This window comes from Rhipicephalus microplus, chromosome 7, assembly GCF_043290135.1.
Source record: "Rhipicephalus microplus isolate Deutch F79 chromosome 7, USDA_Rmic, whole genome shotgun sequence".
NCBI classification, from domain to species: Eukaryota; Metazoa; Arthropoda; class Arachnida; order Ixodida; family Ixodidae; genus Rhipicephalus; species Rhipicephalus microplus.
This window is the reverse complement of record NC_134706.1, coordinates 126,180,874-126,207,794: the sequence shown is the minus strand read 5'-3', so window position 1 is coordinate 126,207,794 and position 26,921 is coordinate 126,180,874. Positions and strand designations below refer to the sequence as shown.

The 26,921-nt window shown below is 42.9% G+C and overlaps 1 protein-coding gene across 1 annotated transcript in view; it reads right to left on the bottom strand.

The window, feature by feature from the left end:
- The window catches only part of LOC119185209 (guanylate cyclase 32E-like), a 150,475-nt gene that overhangs the window by 63,127 nt on the left and 60,427 nt on the right, over positions 1-26,921 (bottom strand). Inside the window, exons 6-10 of the mRNA XM_075870105.1 lie at positions 17,318-17,484; positions 15,006-15,141; positions 13,377-13,519; positions 7,310-7,434; positions 2,168-2,273 (exon numbers count right to left, since the gene is read on the bottom strand). Of these exons, the coding sequence (XP_075726220.1) occupies positions 2,168-2,273; positions 7,310-7,434; positions 13,377-13,519; positions 15,006-15,141; positions 17,318-17,484 (677 nt within the window). The remainder of the gene's footprint in view (positions 1-2,167; positions 2,274-7,309; positions 7,435-13,376; positions 13,520-15,005; positions 15,142-17,317; positions 17,485-26,921) is intronic.

The following is a 26,921-nucleotide window of genomic DNA, read 5'->3' as shown; positions in this document are numbered from 1 at the left end:
CGATCTAAATATCCAGCTTAATGCATAACTGTATAGCTGCTGCAGCTTAATTATCTCTTAGCTACAAAATAAGAGTCTAGAGGATGCCACAAATTGAGCAAGAAATATGAGAATAATACAATGAACAAGAAGGAAAATCTGGGCTATTGTTGGTGATACTTCGTTCTTTTTTCGATAGCTCACAGCCTAAAAAAATGAAGACGCAGACGAAAGATTAGACAAAATAAGTGTCGACTCTCAATTGAAGTTTTTAAAAAGGTCGTGTTATCTTATCTTTCGTCTTCGTCTTTCTTACGCTGTGAGTTATCAAACAAATGCCTAATATATTTTTTTCTGTAGCATGTATAGTTTTTCAACATTAGTAGCCGTCATTGTACCCATACACATTGACAATAGTTTAAATGGGAGGTAAAATAATTATTTAGTAAAAGCTTAATTTTCTGAAGCAAATACTTAAGGCGACTAATTACACCTGTTACTTGAAATAATTTTTGCAAGACATATTCCACATGATATTCCAGGTCCTGTTCTCTGAAAAAATTGTGCCAACACATACCTCAATTTTACGAGTACTCAAGTATTATAGCATGGTTAAACGAAATAAGTTTGTTATTAGCTCGAAATATAAACGCTTTTGTACGGTTTTTGTTAATGCGCATACCATTTCTTGCTGACCATCTGTCTAGCGTTATCATTGCTGTGATACAAGTTTTTAAAAGCTCGTAATTGGTTGGACCTGAAAAAAATATGCTAGAATCATCGGCATATATGATATATTTGGCCTCATTGGAAAGATTTATGATATGGTTAGGATATATGCTAAATAATAGTGGTCCCAATATGCTCTATTGCGGCACTCCACATAGTACAGGGTGCATACTAGAGAAAGAGTTGTTTAAGGGTAAAACATGTCGTCTGCTCGATGGGTAAGCACCCATTTGTGATAGAGCCTCGCCTCGAATATCATTGCAGTGTAAGTTTTTAGCAGTATTTTATGGTTAACTAAATCGAAGGCTTTGAAAAAGTCAACAAGAAGGCCAAGAATAAGTGCCTATAACGTTACTTTAACCTTACTTATCAGAAATTTACTACAATTGAATAATCAAAGCACCCAAGAGTCATGCTAGAGCCAGAAAAGTGGTCAGGAGAAACAACCACTCAGTTTCATAAGGTAAACTGAAATGAATTAGCACATCAGCAATCCTCTGGGTACAACTGGTTTTCTTCAAGCAAAAAATATACAGTGACTATTTTCATTTTGAAATGAGAAGAAAGAATTTTGTGTTCACTCATAAAGATGGCAGAAAACATGCGAACAAAGTAAATGTTATAGCACGTCCAACAAAGGAAAAACGGTAGGTAAACCGTTAGCAATAGGATCCAATTATCACAGAAGAGGAGGAACCGGAGGGAAAGAAAATGCAGGGATGGTAACCAGTCTGGAGTGACCGGTATGCTACCCTCCACTGGGCATAGCAACGAGGGAGTTTGAAAGATCGAAAAAAGGAGTAACTGTAACTGTAAGAAATGACTCACACACTGCCTAATCGAAAGAGTGCCCTCGAATTAAGAAGGAGCGCGCGGTGCTTAAGCAAATGGTCACAGACAATTCAACCCACAGGGATGCTGCCGAAACAGTCCGGCGTCGGCAGCAGCGTCGGGGCCATCGTTCGAGCTCAAAGACTGCGCAAGCTCAAAAAGACAGCACCACCTCTACTGCTGCACCGATAAGTCAAACCTCTACAGGACAGACGAATTCAAAGAAGACTTCAGAGAGGACTATCTCCACAGAGCAATGGCCTATTCTTCCAAGTCAGCCGCTAACCATAGAACGTCTGCAGATCACGCCCATTCAGGGGTCTTCACCAGCCGCAGATGACACGCATAAGAAAGATGGCAAAGTCGGAACTATGCTTCGTTCTCTCACGGATGCCATCCGGACGATCTTGTTGGAGATGGCGACAACGTCTGCTCGAAGCACAGTACCTGAATCGCTCGAGAAGAAATATGGCTAACGATCGCCATCATTTCGAAGAAGTCAAGGATGCATTATCGTAGAGATATCAATTAGTTACTATCATGTGGTAATGCTGGTGCGAATGAAGTAAGTTACGTAAAATTCAGCGTCATGCTTAAAGTTTCGTTTCAATACGCGCCGGGAACTCACATTTGTGTTCTGGAAACTAAGCTCTGAGTTGGTGCGCAACACGACTACTTCATCCATGTCCACTTTCCACAAGAGGCGGGCCAACTTGTACTCGTAATGGTAGTGCCTGCACGAAAAGGTGCATAGTGAAAAGGAACAGAATTAAAACGGCACTTTGAAAAAGGATAGCTTTAATAATGCTTACGCTTCCTTTCTTTAACGAAGTGCATCCCTTCAATATAACTGAAGCTTCTCGTACTCCTAGCTACAAAAAAAAATTACGCCCGAAGAGTTATGACGAATTGTAAAGGAGACAGGACCTGCAATCACGGAAAGAAGAAGGAAGTCAGAGCACCAGAAACGCCTACTTACAACTCAAAGGTTAGTTTCCAGTAGTTAATAGTAGGCATTTGTGGTGTCCTTACTTACTTCTTCCTTGCGTGTTTGAACGCCCTATTTGGCGTGAAATGAATGTAGCTCTCCCATATTCTAAGCTTCATGACGAACATATATGAAATCACGCTGCAGATGAGCCTTATCTCGGCACAAGATAAGTCCTTAAACGTGCAAATGTTTTCTAGAGCACCACTTGCAGTTATGGAGCGACAGTTGGTTCTCAAGACTCTGCACTTTCTACAGTGTGATTATCGCAATAAATATCGTAGAAATGCAAACAATTTTGCATTTAATTTTGCATTTACATTTAGGTGACCGATGGTAACGCTGTTTCTCAAGCATCAAGATGATGTGTTTATTTGTATTTGATAGAGGTGCAAGAAGTTCGCGTTTTATACAATCATGACATGTTCTTAATTTCCTAATATGATGCTCGCTTTTATGTGGACGAATTGTTCATATATATGAACATTTCGACCCAAATCCGAATAAGAAAGGCTTAATAATTCAAAGTTTTCAAACGCGAAGTCCTTTTTAAATGATAGTGGGCTTCTAGAGATGAACAGTGGTAATCATATTGGCCCTCATGGGGCAGGTTGATTGTTTGGTTACTTGCAGTAAACATTGGATCTTCAACATAAAACGCAGATGTTCAAAATTGCTCTAGCAATACTAGAAATTATAATAAATGCTGACAACTGTGATTCATAACAAATTATAAACAGGTTCCCTTTAAGTTATGTTGTGCACAAATGGAGACGCCAGCTTTAATGGCACATCACGCACTACGTGTTTCGTCAAATGGCTTGAAACTTCGTATGCAAGTTTGTGCAGGCGTCTTCAGTGGAGCAGTGGTGATCATTTAACTTCATCATGGTGCGCATTGTTGCAGAGGATCAATTCTCTGGTGCACTACCATGTTTTACAATTGTTTGGTTTGACGCCTTCCAAGGGCACCATTCCAAGGGTATTTTTATTCTTCGCTCGAAACAAATACAACCAAAAAACAATGGTGCATGCACTTTAGGCCTAATAGCGGATTTTATATGCAAATACTGAAGCTGTCTGATTTAAGAATAATTAGATAATTAGTTGAGCATTCATTACATTTAATTATTAGAACTCACACAGAAAAATATTTTTCATTTGATTACTCAGAATGTATTAGTGAGTGCCTTGAATTATGCCAAGCAAGTTTTACGGATTTCTGACACCGCATCGTAATTCGTGACTAAAGGGGGTACAGCCTTTGTACAAAGATAACCTCCTTTCTGGCAAGAGCACAATTCTTGATGATATCAGAAGAAAAGGACAAAATTTCCAAATTGAGTTTACTGAAGCTTTTTGTAGCAACGTGAACCTAAAGACGGACGCCATTTTAATTTAACGTGTTTTTCAAGGTTGTGCAGTTTACCAGAAATAATACGTGCATTCGTTGATCCCACACTAAGGATTGCTGGTGCATTTTGTCTTATCACCAACTTCACGCCACCTTGCTGTTTTGGTGATACACACGTTGGCCACCAAAATTGGCGTTACGAAACGTATTGACAACGCAGTAAAAACTACGATGCCAATCTTGACAAGATAGTCTCGCCCGATTCTCGATTTTCGCGAAGATAGCGGCGCGACCTAATCATACAACTGTTAGAGCCTAGGGTACAACACACATCATATATACGGGCGACATGGAGAGTAATAGACAAACAGGGGGTTCTGTTTGTAAAGCAGTAGGTTCTCTGCCATCCTTGTTAGCCGTTGCACTGCCGTAAGCTTTCATCACGGACCAGTATGCTTACCAGTGCGTCCTAAATTTAGATTCTTTCTCAACATTTCCACGGACGCAGAGCCACAAATTGGGCATAAATTCGATGATAGGGAGCAATATACTTGCGCTAATCTGGAACGCTTTTTCGTGGTAATGCCAACACCCCCCCCCCCCCCCCCCCCCTTTCCCCTGTTTTTTTTTTTCAACAGCGTCCTACTCGCTGACCATATGTTAGTTTCTCCTATTCAAAGAAGACCTTATGAAGTCTCTCTCTTTCCTCAGTAATTTAAATATGTATTAACCTTACCCACGCTGTGAAGATAGACGACACTGCGAATATTCACAACTTGTATATCTTAAAAAAAACTAGACACCTTATGACCACTCGTTTACCGCTTTGCAATCAGTGTCAAGTGTGCTTTATATATTATACATTTGCGTTTGTTATAAATGATATCAGGGGTAATGATATTTGTATTAATAACAATGTTAATACTGTGTGTTAAAGCTTATATAGCAAACCTAGGCACTGAAGAAAAATTAAGAATACTTTCTACTGAACTCTTGTCTGCGGACAAAGATGCAGCTCTAAATAAAAGACAACCATACATATATGCACCTAAATTGTGCAGTGACATTTTGTTCACAAGCCAAAGATGCCTATGCAATATAAGTAAAAAACATTCAAGTAAGCATAGTCTGAACAGCTTCAACAAAGCGTTATGCACGAGCTGAAAAGTAACACAGAGTAAGTGTGTTGATATGTTTACACGTGGCGGTACGAGCCTCAGTGATACTTTTCCGTGCAAACAATTCTACCAATCGGCCCTTTCTCTTCGAAAAGACCAAATAAGGAAGACTAATGGTCGTTGTTGATATCTGTGTTTTTGTCGTAGGTAGGAAACATGGCATGTGATTGTTCTTTCTTTTTTTTTATACTGCCCCTGCCCGGATGTGCTTATTATGTCAGCAAACCGAACACGCGATCTTAGTCTCGACAGCATAAGGGTCTAGTCAGATTTTTGTCGTGGTATGTAGTATGGCACACCCACCTGAAAGCGAAGACACCCAACACGAGAACCACACAGGCACATGTGATGCAAATTACAAGGACTCGCCAATCTGGAAGAAAATATACCAAATTGAGGTGATGAACTCCTACACAAGCAAAAACCGTACATGATCAATAACAACTTGATCTCGATCATATAAAGCAAGGTGCGTAGATGAATTAACTAGCTTGGTTTACTTATACATGTCTATATATGTAGTCACAAAAAATAAATTCAATTATAAAATCCACAATATGTAAAACACGCTTAGCACGAAATGCTAGCGACACATGTAGCTTGCAGTGTGAGTGCTCGTTACTAAGCACCATATTGTCAAAGTGTCGGAATTCCTCTCATATGGCGTGTCAAGTAAACATATAATTGTTTTCGTATATAAAACCACAGATATTATAGCACCCACTTCAAGTAATAAATAAACAAGGCATTGTGGCTTCGCTAAATATTCTGTGGTCAATGATTGTATATACCTCCTATATAATGAACACAAGGCGGCCTAATTCTGATACAAAATTTCCACTCTAGATTCTTCACCGTTAACGTTTTTTTTTCAAAATAACCAAGACATTTCAAACTTATTGAACAGTTTCAACTCAAATACCTGTGAAAATATTTATTAATCAATATTTGATATTCTGTAGCAGGCAGGCCTACGCCTTCCGCTCATGCCAACGCCGGTGACACAAATCTACACCTGCAGTTTTTCTACCATGCTCTCACTGCTGCTGTTTCTCACTGGCACTATTCTCTGCGGTCGACAACTAACAGCGCCTAGAAGACGCCAAACAGCCTCGCATGATTATAATGATGGCATTGTTCACTATCACAATTAATATGTTGGTTCACGTCCCTTTTGAATTGCGGTGGTGTCCAGCACGGAACTAGCCTGCTCGTTGCAGGATGTGTGAAGCCGCCTATTACAGTCTTTGGGAGTTAGAGCAAACAGTGTCAGAGACGATACTGTAAGGTAACAGCATACTGAGCACCAATCTAGTATATGCCGCTTTATTACAGGCGATTTCAGTATATGCGCAAGCTCTGCCCACAAGCAAACGAAAACCGCATCTGTGCAATGACAGAATGAAGATCATCCTATTACATGGGCTGATGCTGTGCTATCTGTTGTTGTTCGTTTTTCCGTGAAGCATTTCAGTGTATATTGCATTTGCGTGCAATAAACCAGTGGTTGTTAGTTTAGCGCCTGTGGTCTCCCTATTTTTTTTTACCTTCCCGTTTTTTAGCGCTGTTACCTCCTGCCCCAACGATGTAACAATCAGCCCAGTCAGGCGCACTTCCGCCTCATGGTTGTTGGAGGGCATGGTAGATAATTGATTGATTTATTAAAAATTATATTTACAGTTAGTTTTTAAGGTATGCAGCTAAGCAGTGTACGTTAAAGTCTACTAATAAATATATTAATCTGTCCTAGTGCAGGCGCAAGCAAAAGTAGAACAATAAAAATACTACCGAAGAAAGCACCTCGTGGACATAAGGGTGTTATTATAAACATTTGCTTCACTATTTCGCTCAAATCACTGCTTCAACATTTGAAAAAAATACAAATATCAAAGTTGCTATGAATGTCCATATGAGGTTTTTTTGTGTGCGTGAAATTTTGTGTTTCAGCTGCTGCGCATGTCTCCAGGAAACACTTGTCCACTTCTTTTTGCTTTTTTTTTCACTCCCTCACTTGGTCGTTTTCGCCTTGGCAACAGGGGTCACAATACCCTTTCGTAATATAATGGCAAATGTTGCTGTCCTGCCACAAAATACAACGGAGCCTGGAAAGTAGCATGGTATAAATGACCACATCTCTTCACAAGAGAGGCCATGCTAGCAGCAATACTTTGCGGAACTCTACCACCGTTCTAACAGAAATATTCCATTTCTAAAGACTGCTATCAAGGTGACAGCGTCGGGAGTGCTTACCAATCGCATATTACCGTATATTCACCTTGCTTCGAAGCGCACTTGTCGTTCTTGAAGCCACACTTGGGCTCTCCGACGGGTGGGGCACCGCCTAACCACGCAATGTCCTTGTCAAGCCGAAACACCTGCGCAATGCAAATACGAAAATCGGTTGTTCATATAGTTATTCACTATCTTGTAAGACTATGCTGGTTACAATAGGTTTTCTTGTGTGACAATTTGTGTTTTTCCTGTCAAAGCGAAACACTATGATTATGGATGCTCTTTTGCGTATATATGTGCTTATAAGTGTACGTATAAGTTTGTGTACATCAATGTAAATTAAATGGTCATCTCAGCACACCTGCATTTCCAAGTCAGTTATTCAGACCCGAGCAGAGGTGTATACAGAATATTTTTATTTGCGAAGCGTTTCTTTGCGTACTGCAAGCACTTTTATCATCTATCTATCTATCTATCTATCTATCTATCTATCTATCTATCTATCTATCTATCTATCTATCTATCTATCTATCTATCTATCTATCTATCTATCTATCTATCTATCTATCTATCTGTCTATCTATCTATCTATCTATCTATCTATCTATCTATCTATCTATCTATCTATCTATCTGTCTGTCTATCTATCTATCCATCTATCTAGCCGCCTACAGCTGGGTGCTCTCGTTCTCACTCCCTAAATGACCAATTTATTGTTAAGACAAACACACATAGGGGAGACAGGAAGTTGAGTGGAACGATGGAGGAGGACAAGAACAACAAGAGAGGAGGCAGGGAGGTTAACAAGGCACATGCCGAGTTTGCTACCCTGCGCTGGAGGAATGAGAAGGGGGCATAAAGATAAGAGAGAGATAGAAAAGAGAAGAAGAAGAGAAAAAAAAAGGATTGTCAGTCAATGGGCTGACACGTATGCAGTGGTGGCACTACACAAATGTTAAAGGTGTTCACATAGGCCAGTAGTCCTCAAAAAGCACAAGATGGCTTTGACTGCTTTTTGAGCCGACGAAAGGCGAGGACGGTGTTCCAGTAGCGTCTGCATGGAGAGTGGCCGATCGTCTAATTGTCGCAATGTGTCATATATCTTCTGTCTTTCAGTGGCAAATCGAGGGCAATGGCCTATCATATGGTCGATGTCTTCTTCGGTGCCGCAGACGTCGCATTCCGCATTGGTGGTCTATCCAATGAGGGTTGTAGAGGCTTTTGTGAAGGCAACCCCAACAAAAGGCGACAAAGAAGCGAAGCTTCACGTTGACGAAGTCTGGGTGGAGGTCGCAGTTCCAGTCGAGGGTTTATTTGGTGGAGCCTCGTATGTCTTATGCTTGGGGTGTTCCACTCCAGCAGACACAGACTACGTGCCAGGTGACGAAATTGCTTTGCAGCGTCTGTCCTTGACAAAGGAATCAAAATGATGTGCTCTTCTTGGTGCGATGTGCGAGCCACTTTGTCGGCGGAATCATTGCCACTGATCCCACAATGGCCAGGTAGCCACTAAAAGTTGACCTCGTGGCCTGTTTCTGTGACATGGTGAACAAGCTTGACAACTTCGTAAGTTAATTGTTCATGGCAACCTCGTCGAAGGACTGACTGCATGCTCTGTAGGGCTGGTTTTGAGTCGGAAAACACAGCCCATTTACTCGGTCTTTGGAATTTGATGTACTCTAGGGTGCCACGCAAAGCCGCAAGTTCTGCCGCCGTAGACGTAGTGACACGTGACAGTTTGATTCGCAGAGTGATTCCTCTAGCTGGAATCACCACCGCACCACCAGAACCAGACACTGTGGTTGAACCATCGGTGTATATGTGCCCATGGTTATTGTACATTTCGTGAAGGAGGTGCAAGGTCAATTGTTTGAGGGCTGACGAAGGCAAATTAGATTTTTTCTCTAGGCCTGGAATTAAAAGACGTACTTTCAGGCCTGTCAGGCACCACGGAAGATCCACCAGTTTGTCAGCAGGCGCAAAACCTGGCGTAAACGACGCACGATGTGCACAGACAATTGCACTAAGTTTCGTGTGGGGCCTCTCAGTAGCGGGGGTTGCCAAGTGGTGGGAAGGATGCCTAGCATGTTGCCCGAGGTACGTAGGCATCGTTTCAATGGTGGTGTGCGTCATGATCGAGTTGTCCGGTGCAATAGCAATTGTTTCAGCTGTTGAGGCACAGCGGGGTAAACGAAGGCATATCCTAAGCGCCTTGGCTTGAATATTTTGGATTGTGCGCAGGTTCGTTTTGCACATGTTAAATATAACAGGTAGGCTGTACCGCAGGAATCTAATAAATAATTCACGTTTGTCTCGAATCACACGTATACAACAACGCTATCTTCAGCGCGTTTTCGCAATGTCAGGAGCATTTCAGCAACACCTGTTGTTATGGCACGACGTAGCCGATCCTATAGCACACGGCGATAAACACTCAAAGCGTACTGGACACAACGACGCTTTAATGGCGACAGAGAATCCGAAGAAGAACAACACGTGCATAGTGGGTCAGCCTTTTCGCTTCGTCGTTGTCTTCTTTCCTTCGTAACAGCACCTGTAGCTTTCATCTGGTCAAACATTGAGCGCTCAAAACACCTTTAGATTGTTGCTTTTGAATCACCTCCGATGGAGGCGGAAATGTTGTAGGCCCGTGTGCTCAGATTTGGGCGCACGTTAAAGAACCCCAGGTGTTCGAAATTTCCGGAGCCCTCCACTATGGCGTCTCTTATAATTATATGGTGGTTTTGGGACGTTAAACCCAACAAATCAATCAATCAATCAATCAATCAAGCTTTTGAATCACCAAGGAGACAATGGGAGCATTGCCAAGTTTTAATACGCCTTATCTAGGGGCACGAGCAATAACTGGTTGGATTTTGGCGATGCGGCTGTTACAGCTTCCGTTCTTCGTTGACGTCGGCAGAAGTGGCTTTTCGGCTTCTACACAACTTGTTTATTTGCAACTGAAGACCCGCCTAAGTGCTTATTTGTCAGATTACGCGGCCAAGCCGCTGCTCTCTCGGCTCGTACACGTTCTCAATGAGTGCAAATGAAGGGCGCAATGCCGAAACGATGCTTTTTTTCATGCGAATGTTTTTTGTGCTTTTTGCGCGTACCACGGGTGAGATCGATACGTCTGCATTATCAACGTGACTAAGCAGCTGTGAGTGGTGGATGATAAGTATATATTACATAAGGCATAAGGCATCTATCTCTTCTCGATCGCTACCCAATTCCACATTGTTGCAATGCTAGTCGGAGAGCGGCGGAAATCAGTCGAATATACCGGAAGTATAAGCAGTGCAAGCCGTTCTAGGTAGACTGTTTGTATAGCCAATGGCTTTCATCTATTGTTATCAGTGTTTTTTTTTTCAGATGCAATGAATGACAGCACATCTGAAGACTGTCTGCACCTGAATATCTGGACGCCCACATGTGATGGACGAATTTGTCCTGGTAACCTAACCATCGTCTTTTTCGTACACGGTGGCTTTTTTCAGGTATGAAATAGTTTCAAGCTGTATTTCTAGGAGCCAGGCATGCTACCTGAAAACTATTTTAAAAAACCATTTGGGTTGATGTCAGAAAAACTAGCTTTGCAGCTTTAAAAAGCACGTATACCTTGTACAGCTGTAACATAGACTCGACAGACACTCCTCAACTTTTCCGGCAAGAAACTTGAACATGTGACAAATGGCGGTCAGCCACTTTAATCACGTAGTTTACATGTGGGGTCCAAGATAGGTTTCGCTCGATTATGACTCCCACGAACTGGTGGCTCCGGCTGCATGGCACCAACTGCCCGTTAATTGATATGCCGTAAGCAGACATTGGCTTTCTGGTGAAAGCCACGACTGTACTTTTTCCATTTGCGATTTCAAGCCCTTGTTTGCGTAGGTGGCGCGATGTCACTGATGCTGCCTTCTGAAGTGAAGTTGAAATTGAGTCGCACCTGATGTCCACAAACAGATGTCATCAGCACAAATGGAAAGTCATACGTTGGAACGTTGAGATAAAAAAAGTTAGCAGATCCAATGTGCTGTTAGCAGATCCTACCAGTGCTGTTGGACTAGAAGCCTTCAATAGCAATGTAGTATAGGCATTAATAAAGTCATGCTTTTGTTGTGCGTCTATAGAGGGGCTAGTCACGATTTCAAAAGTCGCCAGTTTGTGAGACACGTGTAATTATACTAAGTTTGTGCGTAGATGGGGGCGTAGCTTAGTAATCTTGCGCAGAGAATTTCGCTGGGAATTTGGTCAACGTGTGCAGGGAAAAATGCCCGAAATAGGGATTTTCATGTCTCTAAATGGGAATTCTTCGGCGTAGTAACGAACATCACTGAATTCCATTTAGTCCGCGCTAGTGCACAATCCAACGAAGGCGAAACGGTAGAAGCCCGTTCAATGTCCGATGTCAGTGCAAGTTAAAGAACACCAGATGGTTCAAGTTTGCGAATTGCTCCACTACTTAGTCTCTTAATCATCTCAAATTTGGGACGTAAAACCCGAGACGTTCATATTGTTTGTTTGTTGTAGTGTTTTCTCTTTCTTATGCACCAGTGCCACGTGGCACAATTTTTCACCCTATATATCAACCTTTAAAGAACACATGTATACCACGAACTTCCGAGAGAGATCTAGTTCTTCCCAAATAAGACCACGTAAGAACAAGGAAATTTCAGCATACAAAATAAAACCGTCAAACCACATCGCAGCATCCGCACAATGTTGTAACTTACGAACTCCAAAAACTAATCATAATGTTCAATTATTTTAGTATTTACGCGAAAATGAAGCTACCTGACGCGTAAAATATTGTAAAATGATGATGAAAAGAGATTAGCAGGAATTGTTGTGGCGCTTGTTCCTTCATACTTTCACAGTTGCGTGTACTAACATTTCAAGACAATGAAGGGGACTCAGGGATAGCACTAAATAGTCTACTCCACCCCGTGCACAGTTTATGTTTATTTGAAGGGGCGGTAAAAAGAAACATTGACTCCGCTTAGATTGACAGATGCCCTCTGAGAACTCGAATACCATATATGTTTCAAAATAACTTCATTACTAGCAGAGAAAACCACAGTTGAAGCTTCATTTTTAAATGTCATGCCAAAATCTTCATACATGACGTCAAAAATATAAAAATGTATTTTTTGTATTTTCGCAATATATGACTCCACGAAATTTTCTGACATTTCGGTGCTGGGTTTATGACACCAACAGATGAAAATGTACTTAATTTTTAATCGATTAGAAACTATGTATGACACAGTAGGCGCCTTAAAAATATGTGACGGGATGGTGCTTGGTGGGGAGACGTCAAGGTGCCGTCACCACCTGCATATTCTTTTCGACCATTTGCCAAGCGTCGTGTCACAGCTTTCGGGACTGTGATAGTGTACTTTGAACTCTTCAAATACGAATGAACATAGCAACGCTTTCTAATAAGACGTCAAGTGAAACAACTGCAAAGCCGACATGCAAATCTAGCTGGGGAAAGTATAGGCAACGTTTGGCGTCTGACAGAATTTTTCTTTGTCAGAGACCAAACCTACACCCTTCAAACATCGCGTCTAACTCTCTGCCGATTTATCTGCAGCAATGATCGTTCTCGCACTCACCTTAAAGGGTATAAGTGCGCATTTACGCCTGGGAGTGTTAGTACGGCTAGAGCCCATGTATATGCACAAATAATTGCCCAGATAATTGCCCATATATATGCAGGCATACCCGACGGCATGGCACCAGATGTGTTATTCAAAGGTGGCAGCTATGGTCTCTTCTAGTGGTAAGCTGTCTTTTCGGAAAATTTGCGTTCCAATATATGCCATAAGTACTACAAATTACGTCTCTTATACTTTCCGTGGCTGAATTTCCGTTTGATTTGACTCAAGATTGTGTCTCACAAAGAAAACTGAGCTCTCAAGTTCGTTTTATTTTCACGAATCTTATAGTTGGTTATTTTACAGCTATTACCACTTGTCTAGCAGCCTTTACAGTGTACTGTATGTTCTGTGCTGTCTTTTTTCAAACTATGCAAGATGCAGTGAAGTGCATACGAATAAAACAAGTGCATACGTACGGGCAGAGAGCTGGCATTCTCCGCGAGAGTGAACCTTCCCACGGGCGTGAGGTGATCATCCTCTGGCACTGAGAAACCGAGCACCGTGTAGTTGCCTTCAGCGTCGCCGTTCTCGTCGACGCGAATGTCGAAGCCGAGAGCACCTGGTCCCGCATTGACAAGAAGGAAATGGTCAATAAAACAAAAACTATTCGTAATTGTGTGGTCGCTAGAATGCATGAGCTGGGTCAGCTTCGTAAAAAGAGTTTCTAATTTAAAAAAAAGAAAGGTTGCGAAGCTTGCAGTCATGAACGAAAGGTTTGAAAGAGCGACATTGGATGATTCTGAAAACTAATGTGTTTGCTTTTAGGTTGTTTCGGGGTATTAGCTAGGTCACCCAGCTTCAAGTTTGCTTGTAAGTTCTTGCTGGGATTCATATATATCATGCTATAGGTCGCTTCTACGTAGACTTTCTGCGCAGAGACGTTCGAGTTGAACCACAGGTATTGAAAGACACAAGACGGTTGTCCAGGCCTCCAGAAACAGAAATTGGCGTTGAGACAGAGAACGAGTTCTTCTCTTAGATATACGGGTAAATTATTGTTGGCGCAAGACTTCCATCGATTCGGCGTCTTCTAACAGCGCCTCGCTGCCTTCAAGTTTCCTTGTTTTCTCTTGTTGTGCGTATACTCGTGGTGTTATGCTCGTCGCCATCACTTATTGTTCTTTTTCTTACAGATCACCTAGGAAACCATGCAGCTTGAATTATTGCGTATATTTTATAAAGAATTGTTTCGCTCTACGTGTTGTCTTCTCCCTTTTTGAGGGACCAGTAGGGAGTAATGAGATCAACGTAATTTTTGTGGCGCACACCGCCTAAAATGACGGGAGTTTATTGCGATCAACTAGCAAGGAACAATTTGCTAACCAGTTTCTCTGTTAAAAGTGGTTAGCGAGACATACGTGACGTTTGAACAACGCTCGTGCTTTTTATCCAGAAAACAACAGCGTACCCGCCATTATGGCCTATAGTGATTATGGTGCTGTACTTTTGGCCCGAAGATGGCGTCATCAAAACCCGCCGTGGCGGCCACATTTCGATGAAGGCAAAACGCTTTAAGCCCGTCTACTGAGAAATATATGCTCGTTAAATAACACCGGGTGGTCAAAATTTGACAGACCACAAACTGCGGCATCTCTCATATTCATGTCGAGGTTTGCAGAAAAAATCTTAACAGAAAAAGACGACAACCTTAAGTCAAATTTGCTAATAAGACTATCATGAAATTAAATGAGAGCAATGAAGCCGTAGAAATCTCAGGGCAAGTACAATGCAACTCATCGGGTCAACTCATAAAATAAACGGTGGTGATGCGTTCCATTTGCCTCTATCAACTCGCCATTACAGTAACAACACAGCAAGGCCAGAGCATAGGGTTCCCGAATCTTTACTAGCAGCTATGGGGTGCCGTCGACACCCTAACACTTTTTTACACATCCCTAGACGTGCGCCCATGAGCCAGTTTCACGTCCTTCAATATTTTTTTCATCTTCGCCCACGTTGTCGTTGCGCTGCGTCCACAATTGTTCGAGTACAGTCACCCATCATCCCAGCTTTCAATCGTTACACGTTCTTCAATTGCATCTTACTTCGATATAGGCTGCCTCGTATCTTCAGCCCAATCGCAGTGCCGTTGGTGAGCGATCCATTCTCGCGTAACACCTGCGTTGCGGCCCTGGCCCACAGAATAACGGCGTCGTATGTCAGGCCGGCGTATATCGGGACCTGCGAGTACCAGAGGAACATGCAATAAGTGAAGTGGGCATTGTACTATCACTTATCTGAGTGTTTGCAGGTACCCCTAGCTTTGACTGTACGGAAAGTGCTTCCACATTACGTAAGTGTTTTCGTAGTGACTACAAAATTTGTTATCTCGTACAAAAAAATACTGGCAAAAAATTGCTTAAATGTGCCTGCGCCGACCTCGCTGTTGTAGTGAAAGCATAAAGATGGTAATCGAACATCATTGCTAATTTATACACTGCTTTACGAACGTGTGCGACTGTGAAGATTCTCCATCGTATAATTTGGGAATTTGAATAGTGGATAACGGAAGCACGTACATATTTGCTTCGTGCTGTGAAAATAAAATTGAGTTGCCTGTGAGCTTTTGTGCCGTACATTGTTTTTTGTTTTCGTCACTTGACCGCTTTCCCGCTCTGCACTTCATCATCTCGTCAAGTTCAGCATTCTCGAAATTCATGATCTTGCCCTCTACAACGCTACTTTTTCGCTGGTGTTCCCGACAAACTCAAACTCAAGTTGTCCAAGCCACCTCACCTCACAATAGACAGTTATAGTACACCGGGCTTACCAGGATTCCGGGCGTACCGTCAAACCGCAGTTTAAGTGCGCCTGCACAGATACGTACGTTACCCTCACCGCTAGCCCTACGCGTGGTATTTTTCAGATTTAAGGTTACCGTGGTAGCGTAAGTGTACGTAGTGTACGTAAACATGGCGGCGCTCTCGGACGCCAGCTTCGAAGTGATTTTGGCGTAGTTGTTGAAAGATACACCTTGTTCGCAGCAAACGACTGTTAAAAATGGCTTCGCTTGCCATCAGTTAGCTTCGATGACCGAGTATTACGGATAATTTGGCGTAGTTTTAGAGACAGCTTCCCATTTCGAACGCTTCTAGGCTTAACTACAAAATCGATGCAAACAAATCAGCAACATAAATGTTTTCGCGTTTGGTGCGTGGTTCATGTTTGTTTACTTTTATTATTACTAAAATAAATTTCTAACAATGCTTCGCGTGGTGGCATAGGCATTCTCATTTTCTTGTCCTTTTCACTGTTCTAGAACTTATTAACTATCCGAGAGGTGGCGCCACCACCCCAGCTAGGGAACGTAAATCACTTAAACGTTATCCCGCTTAACTATACGACGCTGTTCACAACGAGCATTTGCTTCATGGTAACGCCATTCGCTAAACCTCCGCTTTCACGCTAATAGTAAACTATGAATTTCTAATTATATTCAATTTGAATAAAATTGCAGCAAGCATTTCTGAGTAAGAAAACTAAAGAAATATTCAGAGCTAGCTCAGTAGTGCTATCGATCATCAGTAAGGAATGACCTCTAGATGCTATTTTTTAGTGTGCGCGCAGCGTAGCAAGCATTTTCTCATGCATATACTGCGCAGCTAATATGCGCCCGTTGTCATGTCAAGACATAAGTCAGTATTATCTTTTTTTTTTGTTTTTGCACATGTGCATTTCTCATTGCACTATCTATTGCAAGTATGGTGAACAACTGCCGCTTTTACCGATTTAGTTTGACTTGACAACTCCCTCTGTGTATTGCAGGCACACCTGACCCAGACTGTAGCTATTTAACGCAGATTGACTTAAAAAATTCTAGCCGTAAAACGGTAATTGAGAATGTAATGCTAAGAGTAAGGTTTTAATTGTTCATTTTGTTTTAAGTTTCGATCTTTACAAAGGCGAACACAGGTCCGAAACTGTCTATCAACGCCACAATTATAAACAACAGACTTGTGAAGAATTATGAATTGCGATAATATGCATATAAGGTGATCAAATTATCTAAATGAGATTAAGACAAGTGTGCATTAGCATGAACCTCAAGTTCCTCTTAGGCGACGACGCATATGAGAATTAAAAATAATATGTAGCTAATAATTTGAATTCATCATACTAGAAAAGAGCAGAACAGCTGTGGATATCAAAAATAGCTGGATATTCGGAAAAAACAGTAGTAAAGTCTTAACACATCTGTGTTATTAGAGACAGAGACTCCGCTATAGGTGTAGTCACCTTTGAGAATAGCTGCCGACGCAAAAAAATCAAGGGTAATAACAACTGCATCGCAATTTTTTTTCGCACCTCCCCCTTTCCTCAATAAAGTTAAAATCAGTAGGTTTTATGGAGTACTTACCTTAAACTTGAGCTCGGTGTGCATTGGTATGCAAAGTGGTTGTGTGCCGGCGTAGCTCAGCACTGCCTCCGAGAAACGGCCATAGTGCTCGTCCGAGGGCACGCGAGGCGACAGCAGAAGCACGGCTCGGAAAGGAAACGGCCGCACGATAGAAGAGTCTTCCCAGTCTGCATTCATCGCATGTGGTCAATAAGTAGTCACACAAATCCAATGTATTGTACCACACTTCTATACTTGCCTCGCATCTGCCTGGTATCATTGAAAACACTGTGGGGCATCGTATTATCGTTTAGAGCTGTATTTGCTTCATCTTTAAACATTAGCGGTTATCTTGCCTACGCGCTACGTACCCGGCCCACGTCCATTCTTTTCTTAATTTCAACTATAATATTCTCAACCCTGGTTTGTCAAGGGTAACTAACTGGATTTCCAGAGAAGGTAAGTGGGGGGGGGCAGAAAGTTGGGTGGGCAGGTGAGATTAGGAAGCTTGCCAGTATTAAGTGGCAGCAGCAAGCACAGGACCGAGTTGACTGGCTGAACATGGTTGTTTGTCCTGCATTGGGCGTAGTCAGGCTAATTATGACGAATACTAGCCCGTAAAACATTAGTGACATGTGCAATGGTAGAAATGGTTCCAAAACAAGCTTTAACTGTGCGATTAGGACGAGATGAATGTAGAAACACACATTTATTCGTCCTATTGTCATTGCACAGTTACATTTTTTTTGAAACCGTGATTAACCGACGAGCCCAACAACATGCCTTGCTTCAGTGTTACAAAGGTCTTGCGTGTACCATGCCGGCGTTATGTACGTCTCACTGAGTGCACGTTCGTGTGTGGGCTACGCAAGGTTCCATATTTCTCTCTATTTCCACTCATTAAACTCTCTCTTTCAAACTCCCCCATCACTTTCCCACGTGTAAGGTAGCAAACCAACTATTCTCGACTGGTTAACATCCCCGTCTGTAAGGAAATCCTAGTGAATGGCACATACAGTGCATCTATGGGAGCCAAGTGTCCCTTAGGCAGCATTTGGACGGAATGCAGAAAGCAGTGCCCCTGTTGCGATAGCTTCCGTTTGTCTACCATAGCCATGCGTCACCACTTGACTTTGCTAGTTTCAAAAAATAGCAAGTCCTGTAGATGTTAGATACTATATACACTGGGGCGCTTGTGATTTTAAATCAAATGAAACATTTAGAACGATGCTTTCTCGCATAAATGAAGTTCCATCGCCCACGAATTCTCGACCCATTTTTTCGTTCTTTGACTTCGTCTTAGAGAAAAAAAAATTCGGCAGATGCCACGTACCTGGGAATTGATGTTATGCAAAGCGTGCGGAGGAATGGTGACCATGTTGCAATTTTTTTTATTGAGCGACACGTCATGAAAAGACGCTAAATATATGTACAAATATAGCACGCACCTACATATGTCGAAGACTTTATTGCGTCTATATAACCAGTTTTTTGCACTTGCGCAACGATGCCAACTGGAACATGCTTATTAGCACCACCGTAAGCTGGTGTGGAGCGCTTATGCTCGCGAAAATGCTTGCTCTGAACACTGCTACATAAATCAACATCAGTGCCATGCACCCAATCAAAATTTACGTTAACCTGACGTGACGGCCGTATCAAAGGTGTGCATATGTAATGTTTAGAAAATTGGGTAGGCAGCACTGCAACCACTTTTGACGCTTCACGAAGATTAGCGTCTATTTGAACAGTATTTCTGAGACTTGTCGCAGATCTGTGGTAGAATGCTTGACTACACCGCAGAATACTTGGGTTTGATTCTTGCTGGGACCCTGAAATTTATTATTTGCATTCGTCAGGGGGTCAACGCTGCCTATGTCAGGGTTTTCTTAACACTGATATTTATTCTATGCCTTCGTTGGGTCGACGATATTGATGTCTGGTATTCTACAACACTCACGTGTTAAAATTGCCCCTGTGGAATATCGTCATTCCTAGGTAGACAATAAGTGTCAATACCATGTGGCACATACTCGCACACAAGCGGCACACACCCGCTCCTGGGTATGTGCCACTGTCTGGCGGAAAGTGTTTGACTACGTATGAGACGGGATTGTGACATTATTCATGTTTTCACCAGCGCGTCATATTCGTATGACCATCTTATCCCCCCATGCTAATTTTCGTTCACGAAAAGTGAAGGGGGTGACCTTGAGAGGACACAAATGCAAGCGACTAGATAGATAGATAGATAGATAGATAGATAGATGCGCTCAAGGTCGCTGAAGTTCGCTAAGAAATGCTTCGCATTAAAAAAAAAGTCATTCCCTGAAAAGGTGGGCTTTGAATCTAGGACAATCTACAGGCTAAAAATAACGGCGTAAGGATATCAAGAGTAGAGCGTGAGACCGAGCACCTTGATAAGGTGGAAGAAACAACGGATACTGCAGAGCAATCTTCATAACCACTATGTTGGATGTATTTACAGGGAGCCAAAGCTGTGCAGCGGGCATTGGTCTTACAGCGCAATGTAATAAAAACAACTTGATGGCAAGAGGGCGGTTATGTTAAAAGAAAGGCCATTGCATGCTTCCTACACGCGACAGAACAATGTTGATCATTCCGAATAAGCTTGATCACCAGCGATGGCTCCACCACTGCTGTGTTTGCCATTCGCTGAAGGCAGACTCCCCTAAGCCTCCTTTAGTGTACGGCCGTGATTGACTAGAGTGGGCTAGGGTGGTATACGCTGGAGACATCGCGCAAATCACACAATTGGTTGTCACCAATAAATGATTGTTGTTTAGAATCAAGAAAAAAAAAGCCATTCCTCTAACATAAGATGCCGCCTTACATATATATGCTAACACCAAGCCAAAAAAAACTACTTGATGATAGTGCTGCCACACGTATCATTTAAAAAAAACCTCTGCATTTTGTTTTATCTCTACTCATCTGCCGCGGCGGCGGGGCGTTTATGGTGCTACTGCTCGGCTGCTAACCCGAAAGTCACGGGTTTGTTCCCAGCCCAGTTGGTCGCATTTCGTCATAGGCGAACTGCTGGAGCCTTTTGCACAGTGCAACGTCAGCGTACGTCACCTAGCCGGTCTTGAGACTTATAAAACACCAGATATCATCAAAGAATTCTAGGTAAGGAAGCGCATGGGCTTCTGCCTTAAGGAGCACAAAGTTTCACTAATAATGTACGGTTCTAAAAAATTCACACCATATCCACGGAGTGAATGATGATGAGTGGGGCGAAGCGTCTGTATGTAAGTATTATAATCTAAATGCAAGGTCAAAAGCAGTATCAGCGTCGGTACAGAAGCAGCAAGAGCTAGCCAGATGTACGGGCAGCGTTGCAGCAGCAACCAGGCAGTCTTAGCTCGTGCCTCGCACCAACATGTCGATGTCGCTGCAGTAGTGGGCATTCCTCTTCACTACAGTATGTATGTATGTATGTACGTATGTATGTATGTATGTATGTATGTATGTATGTATGTATGTATGCATGTATGTATGTATGTATGTATGTATGTATGTATGTATGTATGTATGTATGTATGTATGTATGTGTGTGTATGTATGTATGTATGTATGTATGTATGTATGTATGTATGTATGTATGTATGTATGTATGTATGTATGCATGCATGCATGTGTAAATGTATTCATGTATGTATATATGTATATATGTCCATTAGTCCATCCGTCCGCTCTTATCACACTACAGCACGCATCGGATGGGCGGACCCATTCATCATCACTCACTCCGTGGATATGCTCCGAATTTCGAAATATAACAGTACCAGATATCCCCTTAAATCGTCAAATATACGAAACTCACTAACACCCCCAAGTAATAATATTTCGAAGGACATATACACACGACGCCATCTTGTGAGTGATTCTTCAAACTAACAATAAGTGGCTACTACAACATTCTACTTAAAAGGAGGAAATGATCCATACCCTAAGGAGCTTCGTCTCTAAAATATAAAAGAAGCATTGTAGGGCATCCAAATACAATTTAAACAATTGCGTGCGCCTTCAAAAGGTCTGCATTTGATCCACCTTTCTGGATGAAAGGTGGAAGGTGTAGGGTGGTGCCTCGGCAGTTACGTATGGCATTTAATTTAACAAGGGAAAGTAGGCATAGGTAGAGACAATAAAGGTTACTCTTTTATTGCTGGCTGGCTAGAGGAAGCAATGACTGCTCGTCAACGGAAGGAGAAACATTGCGTCTACCATCGACACGACGCAATTGGCCTGCCCATGGTGTCAATTGGAGGGGGATCTTGCCGACAGTGGCGGGCGACGTGTCCAGCAATACCACAGGCGAAACAAATGGGCCTATTAACCGGCGTCTTCCAAGCGTCTGCTCGACGGTAAAATAAAGCTGAAGATTTCGCGTAGGCATGACAAAGGGTAGCGTGGCAGGTTTAGCATACGCCATACGCTGTTGCGTAGGCCGAGCAGCGACGGCGGCGTACATGAGAGGCGTAGTGACAGGTAGTTGCTGATGCACCGGTTGAAGGGCTTCAGCGACTTGGGTTCGAATGGCGTGTTGGAGGTCCGGTGCCAAAGCTTGCGCGGGCTCATGTGTCAGTGGCAGCAGTGACAGCTGGCGCGCTACCTCTTTGCGGACGAAGTCCTTGATTGTCGAAAGCAGCGGCTGCTGATTGGTTGGATGGGCAGCTGGGTGCAAGCTTGCGAGTGTGTCTGGCGTTTTGAGGGCTTGACGAGCAATTGCGCGCTGCCTACGCAGCTCATCGAAGCTCTGACAGAGAGAAACGAGCACAGCAATTGTGGGGGGATTTCTCGCGAGTAACATCTGAAAGACGCCGTCGTCAATGCCTTTCAAAATGTGCCTGATTTTTTTCTTTCTCAGGCGTGGTAGAGTTGACGCAGTTGCATAGATGCAACAAATCTTCAATGTAGCCCATGTAGGTCTCGCCTGGTTGCTGCGTACAGTGACGTAAACGGTGCTCGGCTTGAAGCTTGCGTGCCGCAGGTCGTCCAAAAACGTCCCTAATAGCAGTCTTGAATGCAGACCACCTAGGAATGTCAGCTGCGTGGTTATTAAACTACAGTTGCGCGGTGTCCGCAAGGTAGAACGTGACGTAGCCCAGCTTACTTGGGTCGTCCCTTTGTTACTTGCGTTGACTTTGTCATACCTCGCCAACCAATCTTAACCATCCGACTCAGTGGAGCCTATGAAGATAGGAGGGTCTCGTTGAGGATACATGGTGCCGCAAGGGACGTGGACGGTCAAAGGTCCCACCTGGAGAGGCGTCTCGGTGGCCATGTTCGTGTCACGTAGAGCGGGAAGCTTACAGGAGCGAAGTTCCAGGTTTGTACGGGAGTCCACACACCTCCACCAAATGTCACGTAGTTCAATTACGTACAGACCTACTGGAAGGCCAAGGAACGCCAGAAGAGCGAGGAACGCAAAAGGCCGAAAATACAAAACAAGCGCAAGCTCGGGTCGCGCGTGTGCACCAACGCTGTGGCTTGCCGTTTCTTGCTTCTTCGTGTCGTCCTTCGCATAGTTTCCTACAATATATATATATATATATATATATATATATATATATATATATATATATATATATATATATATATATATATATATATATATATATATATATATATATATATATCACGTGATGAACTAGCGCACAAAGGCGCTAAGGATTTACGGAAATCTTACAGACAACAGCAACCTCAGTACTATAAGAACGAGCAGTAACCTAGATGACATCCCACCAGTAATAGTAGAAGAGTCAGAAAACCTTTGGAGAGCATGCAAAGAGGCAAAGCTGCTGGTGAGGATCAGATAACATCAGATCTGCTGAAAGATGGAGGAAAAATTGTGTTAGAAAAACTAGCCACCCTGTTAACGAGGTGTCTCCTGACGGGAAGAGTACCAGAGTCTTGGAAGAATGCTAACATCACCTTAATACATAAGAAAAAAGATGACAAGGACTTGAAGAGTTAAAGGCCGATCAGCTTGCTCTCTGTATTATACAAGCTATTTACAAAGGTAATTGCTAACAGAGTATAGAAAACATTAGAACTAAGTCAACCAAAGGAACAAGCAGGATTTCGAACAAGCTACTCAACAATCGACCACACTCATACTATCAATCAGGTAATAGAGAAATGCTCAGAATATAACCAGCCACTATACATCGCCTTCATAAATTACGAGAAGGCGTTTTTGATTCAGTAAAAATATCAACCGTCTCAGACACTGAAGAATCAGGGCGTCGATGAAGTATACATAAACAACCTTGAAGAAATATACAGGGGATTAACTGCTACCATAGTGCATCAAAAAAAAGCAACAGAACACCAATCAAGAAGGATGTAAGGCAGGAGGACACAATCTCCCCCATGCTGCATACCGCGTGCTTACAGGAGGTTTTCAGAAGCCTGGAATAGGAACGGTTCGGAATAAGATTCAATGGAGGGTACCTTAGTAACCTGCGCTTCGCCGATGATATTGCATTGCTCAGTAACTCGGGGGACGAATAGCAACGCATGATTACGGAGTTACACAAGGAGAGCAGAAAAGTAGGTCTTAAAATTAGTCTGCAGAAAACGAACGTAATGTACAACAACCTCGGAAGAGAGCAGCGCTTCGGGATAGGTAATAGTGCACTTCACGTTGCAGAAGACTATATCTTCTTAGGGCAGGTAATAACTGCAGAGCCGAACCACGATATTGAAGTAACTAGAAAGATAAGCATGGGGTAGTCAGGCTGCTGCTGCTGCTGCTGTACTACTGCTGCTGCTGCTGCTGCTGCTGCTGCTGCTGCTGCTGCTGCTGCTGATGATGATGATGATGATGATGATGATGATGATTATGATGATGATGACAGACAACCACGAATGGCGCATTCCTATTCTTGCACTGAGTGTAGGAAACGACTGTATGTATTAGTACTTGCCAAACGACTTGAAAAGCATTCACTTTAAGCGATCCTTTCCCAATGTGTGTAGGCTTTCGCACGGTACTAAGTTACCAACAGTTGCCCTATATTCACGCATTTAAAGGCCATATTTCCCATTACAAACAAGAAACGCCGTACTCTAGAGGCTTCCACCTACTTTATGCTTTCATTGCTACCTGTCTTTCTTTTCGAACTTTGTACAGCTGACAGACTTTTTGAGATAAGGAAAAGTAGTAGAAAGCGTTCATAAAGCAACGCCTGGAATGTAAGAAATGATGAAAAACAGCTTTGTCTGCTTTGTGCCTTTCCGCTTCATCAAATAAGTAGGTCACTCAATGGCACTTCATCAATGTTTATTTTGTTTTTGTAACACCCAATAGATAATAAACACAGGTCTTCGAAAAAGTACTTATTCAAATTCACATGCTACACGTGCCTTTGTTTTGTCTTTAATGTTTCGTACGGTGTTCCGCCTAGTAATGGTTCGTTGCGAACCCTACGAAAATTTCTAATAAGGCATTTTGTACTAATTAGCGCACTGTGCCCTCACCAGTGGCGACGCAATCAAACAGAGAAGCTAGAAATAAACGTTGAAATAAGATGAAGGCACTCGTAGAGATTAAGTCAGAAAAAAAAGCCCTCAGTTGAGTGAAACTACTCGCTCAAATGAATTAGTGAGGTACTGGATTAATCAAAAAGCACAATAGTGCGAGGAGCATTCTTGTTTTTTTCTTATTTTGAAACACTTTGCCTCTGCTTCCATAAATTTTTTTCTCAGTGAGGATTAGAACAGGATGGTTCGATAATTCTGTATCGTGTATCTCACGCCGTATTAAGGTTTCAAAAGTCACGAAGGAACGTAATCACGCTATCCTAATTTTTCGCTTTCTGAAATAACCTGGCTTAATGCAATGCAATTGCGCGTTAGCCGATAAAGTATGTTTAGACATGCTGATTTATTTTGTTACAATAGCTACTTATATCATATGTAATATATTCGAATGTTTTGGTAATAATTTTCTTGCCCTACAAACCACACTACAGCTCTGTTAATAAGTGCATAGGTAAAGAATAATGTTTTACCACTGGTGTGAGCGATAAAATAAATTCCCAAGCATGCACGCACCTACACACACGCATATACACATGCGTGCGCACACAAACACACACCCACTGACGCAGAGAGACAGTAACAGGCAAGCAAAAATCTGCTTGAGTATTGCGGCAAAATATCGCACACAGAGTGCAAAGCTCGACGGCTAGATCAGTGCCACTTTAACGGCACACAATGCAGTTATCACGACGTAACATCGTAACGCACTTGTTATGTATCCGGGTACCTTTGCACTATGTTCCATCGAATCAGAGTCATAATTATGGGGAATTAAGCTGGCATCTTCGAACATAGAAAACAGTGCAATGCAGAGGTTTAGCCGCGGCGAAGGAATGTTAGCGGTGAGAGGATGGGGGCTCACACCCTTTCCTGAATATCCTTCATTTTGCTTGTGTATACACACACGAAAATGTGCTAACTCATGCACAAAGCATAAAGTATTGGTGAATCACACCAGCAAAAATGTTTGCCTACGCCACTGTGCAACTTCACAACTGCTATACCACGAAGGTGTATATGTCTGCACCAGCAATCGTACACATATATGCAACGTCCAATGGAAAATATATTTAGGGCTGATTTAATTGTGTGGCACCTGCAAGCCTTTAAAAGTTGGCAATTTTTCAATTTTTAGCGGCTTTGACCAAGTTTAGAAATACAAGAGCAGTGTCATCCAAGGTTAAACTACGCGTTCAGACTAGGATTTGCCGATGCGACATTGAATGGAGGAACATCGCTAGAACAGGGCGCTAGAACTGTTTGTGTCCTCTTGTACAGTCCAGGTCTAGTTCTGTATCAGTACATACCAATCAGCTCAATTCAAGGCGCTAATACGGGTGGTGTGTCAAGTCATCCCGCTGACAGCGGGGGCTAGTTGTAACAGAACGAGAAGTGGTAAAGAATTATATCTGACAAGAAAAGCTAGCTGACAAGAAGGACTCCTGGTTGCCTACTGCAGAGACTCGCTGGAACACTTGCCGAATTGCAGTTTCGCGCGGCAAATGGTGGAGTTTCGCAGAGCATTTTATTCTTCAACGTTGCCCGGGCTGTTCCTAATAGGCAATATACAATTGCCTGGTAAAATACATGATCTGTAGGGCAATACTGGAACTTAGTACAATATCTTTACACGTGTCTGCTTGGTATATAGTCTACCTTACGGGTAGGTCTGAGTGCCGCCATGCTGGGCTGTTGTCATTTGTTTGTTGCATTTTGTAGCGCTATCTACACTGGCCTCGCTGAGCCAATTTTGTGTGGCACTGGTCTGCGCATGCGCAATGGTACTCCGCCACCACCGCGCGCGGCTCGCCGCCGGTGTGCGCGCAATTCGATGCGCTGCGCAGACGATCAGTGGTGTCACGCACCGGAGCCGTCACCTCCCTCGCACTCGGCCGCGGCCACGCGCCACTCGCCGCCGCCGGTGGGCGCTTTCCAGAGGAGTGCCCTCATAGCTTTGGTAGACATATGGACGCCGACGCACGCGCCTTCCCTGTGATGTCGCCATCTGACACTGCGCTGGAGCCGCTTGATAGCGCCTCTGACGGGCGTTTGC